Below are 16,196 nucleotides of genomic sequence, written 5' to 3' on the forward strand. Positions count from 1 at the left end.
CTAAAAATTCCACACAACCTGGTGTCGCTCCCACAACACCGGAACCCTTTGACGGTTTCCATCTCATCAAGATTAAAAAATACTTAAAAATTTATAATTACTTTTATTAGTTGATGCAGTTCGAACTTTGAAGTCCTGACGTAGGTATTTTGATGTAAGTAAATCAATAAGAATACGATACCTTATAATGAGGACTTCCGGTTTCGAACGATAGGCATCTTTGTGACAATTCTCACTTGTTTTATCTGTCAATAAGATATGGCCGGAATGTTTATTTATTTTAGAGTTCATAGTCTTATCAAGGATAGTATATGAAGTCTGAGAAATCTATAAAGTTGAACTCAGTCAAATCAAAACTTTCTTAATTTTTAAAGCTGTATAACAGCCATAGAATGAAGAAGAACTTATTAATTTCATTCAGAAAACAATTTACAAGTACAATTTATATTTATAGGTATAATTTATAGGTACAAGGTACCTACATGAATAAAATTAACCAAGTCTAATTAATTTGCATGTAATAGATATAGTAAGTACATAAAATTCAATTACACCGGAAATGTCAGAACTCTGTCCGGTGTAATTACCACCCTAGTTTCAAAAAAACTCACTGGACCATATTTTTGTCCGGAAAGGCTACAACTTTCGTGCGTACAGCCGTAGTAGATGATAGTATGAATGGAGTTATCATGGGTGGTTGCGCGCGCGTAACGGTCGTGTCGCTGGCATGCAGCGCTGCGCGGGACCCGTAGTGGCTTCAGATTAGTCATTGCACAGAGCTTGCCAATTATTATAAACATAATATCGATGACAAATGAATTAGGCCAATTATTATGAACATAATATTTGGCAGCACTTGACAGATGAATTGGAAATATGTAATGTATCACAAGCCTATTGTCGCCAATAAATAAATAAGTTATGTATTGCATATTCACACAAAATGATTACCACAGAATAGCGATATTGAAATGAGGTATGAAAAAAAATAATAATCCGTACCCTTAGTATGAGTTTTTACGTTATTACAAAAATTACTGTTTTTGTATTTGTTTACGTATTTCCCATACATTTCGAATCAGTTATGATACAGTACGCTAGGGGCGATGATTGGAAATGTATAGGCACATACGTAAATAAATACAAAAACAGTCATTTTTGTAATAATTTATACTAAGGTTAGAGTATATTACGATTTTAATAACGCAATTTATTGTATAATTTTTACATAATATTATGATACTGCTCTCTGTGCGATCTTTGTAGTAACGATTTTTCAGTATAGCCTTGTGGATGGTGATCGAACATTTAAAACGTTCATAAATTTAAGACATTTTCTTGTGTTAATAATTATTAACTTTATTATACCGTACAAATTGATACTAAAGAAGATAGAAATCAGAGTAAAAATCTATAGGTAAGCCTTACGCTGCTATAAATATCCGACAAAGTGCTGGCACTGCCTGCTACTGAATATAATATTAGAACTATCCTTGTTGGAATCATATGGTCGACTATGCTTTAAACCTCTACTAAATTTAATTTTGGTCTAAACCTAATAAGCCAGAAGTCCATTAGGACTTTTAGAAATATATTAATATTGCAGTATAGATTAAATAAGGACATATTTTATCAACTGTTTCGACAATAATCACAAATAGTAATGTTTATTTTGAATACATTAATTAATATTTAGGACATTAACTTTATCGAAATGGGTAGTAAAAATTTAGTATTATTTACTATTACTAAATCTTAAATAATGAACATTAACCAACCCATAGATATGATTAAACGGACGCTCGTGATTTTTTAATTTTCAGAAAAGTAGTGGTGTATTTATATCATTATTATTATCATTATTTTTGTTATAATCTATCATTATACGGTCCTGTGGCCTAATTATATGTCAGGAGAGTAACTTGATTTATGCGGAAGAGTTTTAATGAACGTGAATAATATTCTGAATGCACAGTAAGTTTTAAAAATAAAAGAGAAAAGTGCTTGCGGATGAAGGAAAAAGTTCTGCTTAGTTTTAAATACAACCCTTCAACTTTAAGGTGAACTTATTTCATAGACCCGTTGAATATAAATGAGCCTATGTGATACGGATATTGTCTCATTTAAAAAGAGCAGAAAGTTTTCTGGCTGTTGTCATTTATTTAAATTGTGTATATAAATATTTGCAATGTTTTATAAAGTGGAGTAAAGTGTAATAAACATGCGTAGGTACTTTAATTAGTGTCTTTTTTAGCATTCGACGAATTTCGGGGATAAAGGTAAATTTGTACTATAGGATCACATAATTTTATAAAAGTAAATAAATTATCATTATTTCTGTAAAAAATGATATTGGTGTTAATTTAAAGCAACAGACATCAAATATTTATTTTTAAATTTATTTATTATTTTATCTGAGTGGGTGGCACAATAATTAGCTTCTCAAAGTTACACACATCCTAAAACTATGTTACTGTATATTAGTTAAAATTACTTACCCATAAAAGATCTTCTGAGAGAACATGTTTATGAATCATCATTTAGGTACATAATAATGTGAATATATAAATTAATTGTATTTTATAAAATGTAACATTGTGTTATACGTTACATGGAAATATATATTTTTAAATTATATTTGGAAAACTTAAACCTTAAAGAAATAATACATGTACATTGTATATAAAAGGCAAGTATAACGAATTGGAGATTATTGGTTAAAACTTAGTGATTTTCACATACTTTGTCTCAGTGTATCAGTAGCTGTTCGAATAAATTCGTAAATATTTTAACTCCAAATCCAAAATCCCTGGCAGCGGATCTGCCGAGGTATCCTTAAAGGACGAAAAAAGAGAAAGCTATACATAATCGTATCGTGTTCTCTCTATTCGTTACTAGTCTACGCGCGAGGATACTCGCGGGGTAAGACGGGAGGAGGGGAGCACAGCGCGGGACGCGGGCAAGCAAATCAGTCGTGCGCGTTCTGTCGCGGTAGGATTACGTGTGTTGTGGTCAAGAAAACCAAAAAAATAATTTTTCGTTTTCGTCGTATGTAAGCACCATGGACGTGCTCCCCAGCGGTAACCTCTTCCGCGAGCTGCAGGACGTGACGGACACCGGCTACTTTGAATGGAAGCTGTCGCTGGAAGACTACTGGCAACAGGTAAGTGGGGCTACGCGATCACCTACCACCGTGGTGAGCTGTGCAAGCAAGCGAGCTGGCGTTTTATTGTTTAACAATTTTGACTCTTCAATGTGGGGTGGCGTCGCGCTTGCGTGAGACCTCGCGGTCGATTTTCCACGAATCTTCAACCATCGTTCCTTAAGTATCCAGCAGAGAATCTCTTAGACATTATATTTTTAATTTCAAACACGATCGCGTTCGCGCCGAAGGTTGTCGCTGTGCGTTGTACATGATCGCGCGTTTACTAGTTCAGATCGTGCTTACGCCATAACTAAAAATATCCTAGCAATGTTTTAAGAGGTTCGGCTTTACCGTTTTATCGTAGTAACTGGGTTCCTACACACAAAATGTTGCCACATTCTCAATAGTTGGGCACTTCCTTTGCCGCTTTCAATATTTCCCGAGGCTTAAATTTTAAACTACGTACAAAAAGTTTTCAACTTGTTTAAAAGTTAACTTTTAACATAGCTCGCGGTGTCTATCGGTTCCAAACAAGATTTTATCGCGAGATAGTTGTCATGTTTTTCGGATAGAAAGGTTTATTGCTGTTTAAGTGGAATTTGTCTGTAAAAAGAGGGTTAATTTTTTGGTAAAACATAAGTAATGGCTATTAGTTTTCTCTACTGGATTCAATAGGAATACTTCAACGGCGGCATCGCTCTTGTTTTGATTCAACATTTTAGGTTTATTGTCGTTTGTTGGTGTTCACAGGACGGCTGCCGGCGGTCACCTATTGTCCGGTATTGCAGGATTGGTTAATCGGAAACCATTTCCAATAAAATAGGCCTTTAAAGAAATATTTCTCACTTAGCTTCTTGATTACAAACGATGGTGTGTAATATCTACATGCTTAGAAAAGATATTTTTAGATAAGTAAGTCGGTAGCGACTCGTCTATCGTGTATTTATCTTAGTCTCAAACAAACATTAGTAGGTATATATGCATCGTATTTATTACTAGTTCTTGCCCGTGACTGCGTGTGCGCTGACTATAATACTGCTAGTATACACAGTGTAGTTAGAGGGCCCATTACTTATAGGAACTGGTTGATCAAATTTTACCAATCCATCTTTACTGGTTCAAGCTCAGTCAAGATTATTTAGTCCATCAGGATCAAATATTATTGTTTAGTCTGTTACAAGTTAGTTAGCCGAAAAATGTGAACACCTTCGAACTATAATAAACTTACGCTAATATAAGGTAAGTATATAATTAACTTTATTATGCTTTAGTACAATTACAATATTTTTGTTATGAGTTTTCCTTACCTTTCTTCGTTTTCCTTGTATCCTGTTTATTTTTACTATTTTAATTTATAATATTTGATTACATATATTTTACCTTGTATTAATTTTGTTCGGACATTAATTTTGGAACTAAGGATAAAACTAATATGTTGAATCAGTAATCATCAGAATAATTAAGTAAAGAAGAAATCCTAAGGTACATTTATTTAATTAATTTTACAAGTGATCAATAGGTTACAGCCGGAACATTATTGCAGAAATCGAATAGTCTATATAATATAATACTACTCTTGGCAAGAATCCAATTTGTTTTCGGTTCCCAACTACACAATATACTCATATGATCACGAATCACAAGTTATGTTATAATTCCAACCAGTCCATTCCGAAATCTCATAAGTTAATTTATACTCAACGCGCGGTAGTTCCTACTCATATCTTCGTGGGAAATATTCTGTCAATGACTCCAAGAAAATATTGCAATTATCGATCAACAATAGAGAATCATTCTCTTAAGTTCTCTGTTTTCATGTTCGCATTCTTCCAACGTATTCTTCATGTTCCATCCCAACAAAACAAAATCACACGTTAAACTCAAACAGTAATTGAATACAAGAAAACTATTGTATTATCGACCAATGAAAGAGCATCGTTCTATTAAGATCTACTGTTCTTTACTTCATGTTCTTCAATCACATTGTTCGTGGTCCATCCCAACAAAAGGGAATGAAATATGATTGTATTATTTGTAACGATAATGATTATACTTTTTACATTTCATTCATATTTTACTTTTTACAGTACTTTATATTTAATAACAAAAAATACTATTACTACGATTACTAATTATAAAACAGAATAAATTATTTTATCGAAAAATAATTGAATAATAAGTGCAAAATGAAATGAAATCGATTTCTACAAATGAAAAGCCAATTGTATAAAAACTTTAAACAATTAGTAACACCCGCATTATGGTGTTAGAGAGCTAGAGAAATGGTATCAGGCTATGAAAAGAAACGACAAATGCTACTACAATTTTATTTAACTGTTAGCCTTCACAGGATGATCATTGATCAAAGTCTTGTCAAGTTACTTGTAAGAAGCTTAATTAACTTGAATGCAACGAGCATTGAATTGTCACTAAAGTAGGTAGTAAATAACATTGTTGCGTATGTTGATCTATTTTATATATACGAAATATCGGCAATAAATAAATTTAAAAACGCATATCGTGAGTACCCGTTACATAATAAAATGTCTCAATACCGCAATAATTTTAGTCTAAAATCATATACTGTTTTATATATTCGATAGCGGATGCATAATATAGATATCTTGTTGCACAAAAAACATTTCTGTTTCACGGGGAAATATGTAAGTCACAATCCAAACAGTGAGCAACGGCTATCTGAAAAAACAAACTTTACCACTCAAAACCCGTTCGGTTATCGTATTTTACCAAAAGCCGATTTGCCTGCGGCTGAATGCAAAAACAAATAAGAACAGATTGGTAAAAACTCCACTAGCTCGACCCGATTTTGCGAGCTGCGCTATTAAATCAATTAATCTTTCGTACAATTGGGATAGTAATTGCAACACCTATTTCGTCCTGGTAGTTCCGGTAACAATTAGCACGAACTGGCAATTATGCCGTTTTAACACATTCATGCCTAATTCGTTTATGTAACATTTGCAATACCTATTAACTGATCAAAGAATCTATATAAATTGGGACAGAAGGATCAGTATAACAGTAATAATGGTAATGTTAAATATTTTTTTTAGAGTAATATAATAAATTCATTGTGATAAAGTAAACGGACGATCAGTGAATAAAAATATTCTAGAAAATTAGCGAGCCAAACACGATTTCGCCAAAGGAAGGAATGTAGAAAAATATGTTTTGAAGTAACACTCAATATTTATCCAAGTTGAATACCCGGAATATTAACTCATATTTATGTATTACTTTGGTCTGAATCAGTCAGAGAAACTGATGCCAACCTGTTTATTTGAAGAGCCAAACGTATTTAAATGTCAAATTGGCCGTTGACTTAACTTGTCATCGTCAACACTTAACACATCTTTCGTCTGGAGACGACGTGTGGAGATTTTTTTTAACACGTAATACTAGATTTGTTATTCTTTGCCTTCTATATTTTAAAACCCCTATTTATCTATTTATTATTTTACTAAGTTTCTTTTTCATTTTTTTAACATCACTTTTTGTTTTTGTTGAAAACATTTTTAGGATCCGGAATGTCTAGCACTTAAGGTCTCTGCTCGGCTGTACTTCAGGTCTTCGGGTCTGCACGACTGCACTTAACGGATTAAGGATCTGATAAACACTTTGAAAGTATCTTTTAAGAGATTTACAGAAATAAGTTTGCATCGATCCGAAATGTTAGCATGAACCGTCAATATGACTTGTAGTGCTACCAGAAATTTTACTATCAAGAAATTTGGTTTCATGTGTCTGTAGTATCAATTGTATCAATTGATGCACATATCTTGAGAATTGCCGCTTCCTGGTTACTATATTTGTAAGCCTTGTATATAAAAATATTACAGATTCTTTGTAGAAACATCACGCAAAAGTAAATTCTTCCACAGGCAGTCTTTTGTTGTTAGCCCGGTCAAGTTAGACATAAAAATATTGGTCAAATAGCTAAAATTCCGGGAAAGCCAATTTTTTGTAGAGACCTTGGGTTTACCATTACAAATAAAGTGTCAAAAGTCCCCATCGATCCGAAGTGTGCGTCGGCAGTTATTCGAGGTCAAATGTCAAAATTTTAGGTTCTTTGATTTTTCCCCTGAAACGGTAAGTTTTATCAAAAAAGTACCCAGGATCAAGTTGTAGCTCTTAAAATTCTCTACAAAATAGTTCTTATATTTTTTTTCTCTAAAACCTAACATTATTCAGATATTGCGCTTGTAAGAATTACGAGTACGTTTTACACGATGTGCACATATTTCCACACTACCTGTGAAATAGGATACTCAGCGCGTTTTTTTAACGTGGTTTCCCTGGGAGTACTATTCCACGAACCTTTATGATGTTATTTCCTGCAACAATAGTTTAACAAAAAAAATTTAGAACGACAGTTGAACTCAATAACCAATATACATAATCGTCATACTATTAAATAAGTGTTGTCCCTGAAAATAGCTTAAAGCTTCTTGGGACAGTCCCCCCAGGGAAACCATGTTAAAAAACCCCGCTAAGTACGCTATTTCACAGGTGGGGTGGATATCATGTAAAACGTAATTCTTACAAGCGCAATATCTGAATAATTATTGGTTTTAGAGAAAAAAAATATAAGCACCATTTTATAGAGAATTTTAAGAGCTACAACTTTGGCCTGAGGTATTTTTCGATAAAACTTAACGTTTTTGAGAAAAATCCAAAAAACCTAAAATTTTGACGTTTGACCCCGAATAATTGCCGACGCACACGTCGGATCGATGGGGACTTTTGACACTTTATTTGTAATGGTAAACCCAAGGTCTCTACGAAAATTCAGCTTTCCCGGATATTTTGCTATTTCAATTGTCTAACTTGACCGGACTATGTTCTGAAAGGAGATCTGACGCCTGCAGAATTAGTAATGTTTTGATTACATTCTTTTTTAAACATAGTAGCCTGGATTATAATAAACGCGTTGATAAGAAGTATGCGCCATCATTGACACAGTAACATTTCTAGTATAGTGTATTGTATACGTTATACAGACATAATAATATATAACTTATGCAGGAGAAACTTTAACGAAACGTTTGTGGATGCAATGTTGCGAATAAGAACACGAAGGAATTTATAAGAAATCCAATATCCGAGAGCTTCCTGATACAAGCATATTGTATGTATATAGTTCAGTTTAAATGAAAAGAGACGCATATTCTCACTGTACTTCATCTTGTGATACCGTTAAGACGAGGTGTGTTGTGCGTATCGTCTTTTGTAGAATAACTCAAGTGGCATCAAAATACTTTAGTGCTACTGCTACTGATACGATTACTTAGATATAACGAAATTATTCGTAAGTCGAAAGTTTAAAAAATTAGATGTCCAGGCCACATTGGCATGGATAAATAGTTCTACATATGAGTCATAATTCATAATACATATTTATCACACATAATGGAGGTAACACACAAGTGACAGTTTATGTATACGACCGTTGCCACCAGTCGTTGACGGTCGCTGTCGACTCAGCGATGATTGCTACAAGACGCAATCGGCGACCACCAGTGACGGTATGGTGACGATTGCCAACTCACTGTTCCCTCGTGTATTACCTCTCTAATAGTATCTTTTTGGTCAAAAGTGCGGCACCTCTGTCGACTTTAATATGATTCACTGCGCCATTCATCTTTCGAAAGATTAAAACTACAGGAAAGAATCGCTGGACGTTTTTTGCCTAGCTAAGCATTAAACTCATCAAATTGAAAATGATTCATTGCTAATCAGCTATTGTAGAAATAAAACCAACTTCGTTTTACCTCAACTTGTTTGGTTTTCTTTTCGGACATTCCTCGTATCGGTCGAAGCGCGCGCACAATTTATTTTATTTTGGTGCAGCTGTTGAATTGTAAACATTTTGAACATACTCCTAAAATTTGACGTAATGGTATGAATTTTGACTTACTTGACGGATCTAAGTTTAAATTTCGAAGTACTAATTGTCATATTGTACGTAGCTTTACTTGCTAAGCGATTTAGTGGCCAAGAAAAACATCATTAGGAAACCAGCATGGCTGACAGTTATTTATGAGAAAAATAGAGATATATGAAGTTACTTATCTGCTCTTATCCAGCCGATACACAAAGCTGGTATTGATCTGGAGAAACTCATATCTTACAGTAGGACAATTATAGGTTGATGGACAACCCTAAATTGACTGGTATCAAAACTTAATTCCGGTTTAGTACCTCTTTCTGACTATTACTCTGTGCATATCTGAAGCAACAGGTGAATGAAGGGCTGCATGTTCATAAAACAACTTAATACTTGTCGTTGATGTACCAGCAGCGCGTATATATAGGTAAGATATTGATAATGTGAAACTTTTACGTTTCAACGCAAATGTTTTTACGGGACAAAAAGTAATTAAAAGAGAGTAAATAGAATTCACACAGGAGCTTTTTTGTGAGCTTATTTTGTGCTCAGTGGATTGGAAACACGTGTCAGCTGAAGTTTTCTCCCAAAAGTTGTGTGTCGGCGCCCTCTGCGCGCGCATCACAGCGGCAATGGTGACGCTTTGGTAAAGGGACGAACACATAAATACTATTCATACCGACATCCTGCCGAGGTACTCCTTCTAAGCGTTTATTTGTATCTTTTATTAGTACGTTGGTAAACATTAATTTACAGAGTTAAAGGTAGACGAGGTCATTTTGTGATAAGCTAAATCTAAAGATATACAATTATATGTGAGTTTAATTCATAAGAATTAAACTCACATATAATTGTATATCTTGTATCATATTATGTAGGCATATAAAACTCTTACCCACCAGTGATCCATACACGTTTTAAAATAGGCAATCTTTACTATAAAAATCCAGACAACTATTATAATTACAAACAAGGACTACTAGACACTAATTTGGCAATCTCGATAGTCATGTGTTGTGTTATAAAACTTTGATGAAAATAAACTGTGTTCGTTAAAGTGCCGATACGAAACCGGTAATTGGACCTTTTTTGTTTTACCCAAATTAAACCTTTTCAACTAGCAAAATATTACTTGAGTTCGTAGCTACCGGATCGATGGGATGCGGAGAAGAATTTGCGAAAAGCGGTCCTTCTAACGTTGCCGAAAACAGTTGTATAACTCGGTCAAGGAATTTTAAGTATTTGAGCAGTAGATACAGATTGCTTGCGGCTTTAAGTTGGGTGGTCGATGTGTTTCATACTCTGAATAATGTTACGGAATATTCGTCGTTTATACAATATTCTCGTAGTTTATAAGTTTAAAATAAGTTTATAGGTTTATAATAAGTTTATGAGGAAGAGATAACAGGGCCAGAAGTATTGTTGGACTTATAAAGGATTTTATTAATAGAACGTGAAATAATGCATCAATCTTTCCTAAATTGGACATTGGACATTAACAATAATAAACAATTTTGGGTAGAAAATGGAAATAATCTATTATTTAGATCAATTTCAATCTAGCGCATGTTTTAACTTGCTGAGAACTTCTAAATTAAAATGTCAAATATTGTATTTTTTTAAACGATAGTTCATTGGCTTTGGTAGGATTTCAATTATTTGTTACTCTTCAGCTTATACATTTTCCATAATACATCGTGCTTTATTTCCATATTTCATGTAACAGATGGACGAGCAATGTTTTGCGTAAATTAATTATTTGGCCCAAAATCGTATACAAAATTGAATATAAAATCGAATCTCATTAAACATGTATTAATTGACAAGGGTCTTTTAAATTCAGTCGATTTTAAGTCGATTGTTTGCCAGTGAATTTAAATTTAACGAACAATAATCTCTGCCAGAGAAGCTGTACAAAATCAACTTTATAATTACCTTTTTGTACTCCAAAATAAAAGATGAAAAATATCGTAAGCCTATTATGTATGAAATATTTAGCAAATGCAGCAAATGAAACTGTGAGTATTGGAAAAAAAAAATGTTTCATGTGTGTAAAATTACCGAAATATAACGTTTGAAGATAGTAGAACCTTTTCTGGTTCGTCTCCGGCGCACTATTTCTGCATTATATTATACATTATCAGAAGCATTAAGCGATTATGTGTTCTGGTTTGAAGGGTGTGGTAAGGGAGACATACTCTTCCGAGGCGTTATAGTTTAGTCCTCAGGGGTAGCGCCGCATCAGTGGCCGACCTCATGTAGGAATATGTAATCCTACCTGGGGTTGATTACAGATGTCCATGGGTGGCAGTACCCACTTACCATCAGCTAGACTGCATACCCCTCTTCTGCTCCCATATTATAAAAAAATAGCGATTGAAATTAAGCTATACAATACTTTACCTACTAAGTTCAAAATTGTTGATCTATTAGGGATAAATTGTCAAACTCGATCTTTGGGTAAATTGGATTGAACGGGTGTCAATAACCACGTAAGTCCGTAATATGACGTGACCAAGCCTCCACATGCTATTGGTGCTAGCAGAACCATTTCAACAGGAAAAGTCACACCACATGCTAATTTCTAACATATAGTTTATTATAAAACTGTTAGTTACAATTTGCATTTTAGAGATGGATATCCACATTTGCATGCTAGGCGTCATTGAAACTGTGGTAGAGGATTGCAATCCAAGTCTACATGAAATTGGAATTTTATTACGTATTTGCTTAAATTAAATAAACATGGTCTTCGGCACAACCTCACATTGGAGAGAATAATCATCATGAAATTCTATATACATATATGAATATTATTAAAATATGTATCCCGACATTGCAATCTAGCGAGAATAATATAAATGACATTTATAATCAACTCGAGAATACCTTGAGCACAATTCTGAATCGGGAAATAACAATGATCATTGGCGACTGGAATGCGAGGGTTAAATAAGAATATCTAATGCTCATTCTTAATGCTATTCATTATCTTGATACCAAAGATCGCAAACTGACTATGTCTAGAGGCAGAAATGTCAAATTTCGATCTTTGATAAGAAAAAGTTGACGACAACCACGAGCCATTGTCGACGACAGTTGTTGGAACTCACTGCAGTCACTGACGACAAATGGCAACAGTCGGTGGTTGCCTACTGTCGATAACGACGATCGACGATGACTATTGACATTAAATGGAATGAATTAAGAAATTGGAGCTGTAAATACGGAATATATATTTTATTTATTTGTAAGATTCCTACTCAATGTAAATGGCCCAGTTTATTTTAATTAACAGGTTACCTCGATACCGTATGTTCTCTACACATCAAAGCTCATAAAGAATTTATGACAGTTGTACGTTAGTACCTACAGCTACTACAACACTAATTATTAGAGTAGTACCTAATTAAGCTAATTTACCCAGTCTACCGTTATTAATTTATTACTGTTAAGTTGTATTGATTAGTTAGATAAGGAAAGTTTAACTGATTGATATTATAATAGATCAGAGTCAGTGAAAGGAATGTGTAAGATTTTTATAGTATAAATAATCCTATCGTTATTTTTTTTGTAAATCGCCACGAGTATTCCAATTATTTAATAATTCAGAGGAACTTTTGGGTTCGAAAGTTAAAATCGGCATGGCTAAGGTTTCTAAAACGTGGCAATAATCCAATAAACGAAAGTTATTGAACAATCCTCCAGTCAACAATCCCAGCAAAAAATTGAAAATAGCGATAGCAGAGTGATTCGCATACTCATCATAATTTTGCGGTTTAATCCGCAGCGATCAAAGAATATTCACCATGTCTTTGTCAGTACACGTGTTATGATTTAAATCATTCTTTTTTATCTGAAGATAGTTGTACAATCTATTTTTGGTGATAGACCATCGGAGTCATCGCGTCTGGTACATGTAAGCTTAAATACATCCGTACTCAACATTCCTGAAAGATAACCCGTACGATCGGCACTGGCCATTAAAGTTAATTTGGTACAATTAGTGTCGCTACGATCATTACAGTCAAGTGTAAAAGGTCGCGGATATTGCCCGAATAGGTGCCGTTTTATTGTCTGGACTCATTCGTTTGCTCACTAAGCAACAATATACATATAACAAAAATAAAAGGGCAATGTACCTGCCTGGTGGTTAGTATTTCGCAAAGGTAAAGATATAAGTATTCGTGAATTGCTTTGACAAAGTACGTCTCACATCTACAAACTAAGTTTAAATTGATATATAGGATTCCATGGCGGACAAATATACAGAATTTTTAAGTAAATATATATAAATTCAGTCTCAGTTCAATCGTCAGTTTTGGCAACCAGTTATTCCAATTTTCAACTACAAAGGTCGAAATCAGTTCAATTGAGCTGTTAGCTTTCAATTTAAATATGAATTTTGCAATTCAGGATATCGTTTTTGCATCTGTTTTCGGTTTAAATAACAATTTTATTTTGACAGATGTAAATGTGAAGAAAATTAAAAAGATTCCTATTCATAAATATAAACGTTTGTGAAGAATTAATAATGATACTCGTTATGGAGCATCAAGAACGGATTATATCACCTTAACTATAAGAGGCCTAAACAGGGCTTATTTAAATATAAGGGTATTTTGTCATACTATTAAAAGCATGCATCTACGTACACTAGTACGTATTATACTTATACATTTTATAAAGCGTAATAAACTCAATTTGATTTGATTTCTTTACCACAAAATTATGAATTAGTAAATTGTCTAAGACACAGTATGTATGAAATTTACGCCTCTCTACGTATAATACGTAATAATAATAATACTACGAAGAATACACAAATTGATTGTACGAGTATGTTCCATAACGCGACTGGGGAGATACAGGCCGTGCCAGTTAAAATATTGTATAAAAAATTGTTATTGTCTCTGACCCGACACGTTGAATGAAAATACTCGTATAAAAGTAATTCTTTTATACTTTTGAAATTTGCGCCTTGATGATAGAATTACTAAACAGTAAATATTTACTTATAATAATGGTATTATTTCACAACATAAAATTGTTGCGAATCCCTAGTGATTCTCACAATGCCAATTGAATGACAGACTCAGTAGATTGTAAATGAAGAAAAATTGTTTACAAGTAAAAAAACTTCCATCAACGTACACGAACCTCAGCGGCCTCTATCGATCCGCGTTCGGAGGTCCCACGGTCCCAGTACTCCCAGTACGGTAAAATACATTTGACTCGGCAAATTCGTGGAAGGTTTTTGAAACTTGGTTGAGTTTTCGTAGATTTAAGTATATGTCACTCAATTCTAGTTCGAAATCTTCAAAAACATTCATTCGTAGGTACCTACACAATGTGATTTATTAATAAATGTTAGGTGACGTACATTTAGACAAATTACACTTCATAGTTTAAATAAAGTTAAATTGCTGAATGTTAATTAATATATTAAAACATGTAACTAAGTACTTAAATCAAAATTTAAGCGTGTCGTAATATTTACATGCTAATTGACCAAAAATACGCGTTTCTGAAATTTCACGAAACAAAACAAAATAATGCCGAACATAATGTTTCCTTCACATTATTCAATAATTGGCACAAATTGACTAGTGATATAAATATTATGGAAATGTAATTAGCTACCTCGATGTAATTATCCAGTTAATTCTACTTTTATTTTAATGTATAAATCTTGGATCGTAGCAGAACCCTCTGTATTTCGACTGGCGGCACCACCGCCACACTACTTCTGCCTAATAACAGCAGTGTTAAGCGCTGCTGTATAAAGGATATACATATACTTTCCGAGGCACTCCAACTTAGTCTTTAGAGGCACTGTATAAGTATATACAATTATACATCCTTATACTGTGTTGAGGCAATGGCGTATCTATGGCCGTCCTTAGGTAGGAATCGAATCTTATCTAGAGTTGATTATAGATGTCGAGCGGCAATAGCCACATACTATTAGGTGGACTGCTCCTCTGGTACTCTGGAAAATACTATATAATGGCATTAAAATTTCGTTTCACTTGTAATGTGTACAAAATATTCGTACATCGCGCCCCTGTCAAATATTCCCCGTCTCTAACACTGTTGACCTATTTTCAAAAATAAAAACTACATAATTATTGACGGTACATTTTCGCCTCGTTTCCCGGGAGAATCCACGGGTAATTATGGGACGTGACTATGAATGAATTCATAGGGACATATTTTTGCCCATATTTTGACATTTTACATTTGGGTTATTTGTATGGTGCTCAACCTTGTAACTATTTCAAAGAGTTTAAAGTAGTTCATCTAAAATACAGTAAGAAAATCTGTATTTTTTGATTAATCTGGTGTGTGTATAGCACTACAGGACATCTGCAAACGGCGATGTTAATCAAGTTGATGTCTCTTAATAAATATTTTCATAAAAACAATTAAAATTAAAACGCTTCATCAAGTCTTGGCGTGAGTTCCGTGGACGGTGGTAGATAACCACAGGAAGTGGCACCTGCAAATGTTTACTCGAAAATATTTAGGGCTTCTGCGCCAATATTCAAAAGGAAGGGACTGAATGCGGGTTGCGTGCGAATAAGTGTCGTTTGTATTTTTTTAAAGAGACGTCCGACTTATTTTTACCACCTCAGGTTTCTAGACAAAACAGCCAGAGGGAATTGGCAGCGGCTAGATAAAGCTTTAAGAAAAGACAATGGTGTATATTTGTAACATTTTCGATAAAATCTATTAATTGATATCTAAATATATATAACGCGTCCGGTCGAGGTGTCGAAGTAACTAGACGTACTGTCACTCGCTCTAATAACAATATCCACTATTGTGAAATAACTCAACAATAACCAGTGAAAAACGTGCTAATATCACAGTGCAAGACATTAAAAACGTAAATTAATTGGAGTTACACAAAATCAATACCGAAGAAGTGTATTTATAAGAAGAATATTAACCTTAAAAATACAGAGTGAAGTTTGACATTAGCTAATGTTGCCACGAGAAGAATTTAAAAACTACTAAATAACAGTGTTGCCAGATCAAATAAAATACAAGTGAAAAAAAAAATAAAAAAAAATAAAAAAAAAAAAGGAAATACAAAATAATAATAAATAAAAAAAAAAAAAAAAAAAAAAAAAAAAA

The 16,196-nt window shown here is 33.6% G+C and overlaps 1 protein-coding gene across 1 annotated transcript in view; it reads left to right on the forward strand.

The window, feature by feature from the left end:
- Positions 1 to 2,943: 2,943 nt before the first annotated feature.
- LOC140743516 (uncharacterized) overlaps positions 2,944 to 16,196 on the forward strand; it is a 98,173-nt gene continuing 84,920 nt past the window's right edge. Inside the window, exon 1 of the mRNA XM_073074848.1 lies at positions 2,944 to 3,163. Within this exon, the coding sequence (XP_072930949.1) occupies positions 3,062 to 3,163 (102 nt within the window). The 5' untranslated portion in view covers positions 2,944 to 3,061. The remainder of the gene's footprint in view (positions 3,164 to 16,196) is intronic.

Source organism: Epargyreus clarus, unplaced genomic scaffold, assembly GCF_041222505.1.
Source record: "Epargyreus clarus isolate Ecla_fem2 unplaced genomic scaffold, WU_Ecla_fem_2.2 ptg000007l, whole genome shotgun sequence".
NCBI lineage: Eukaryota > Metazoa > Arthropoda > Insecta > Lepidoptera > Hesperiidae > Epargyreus > Epargyreus clarus.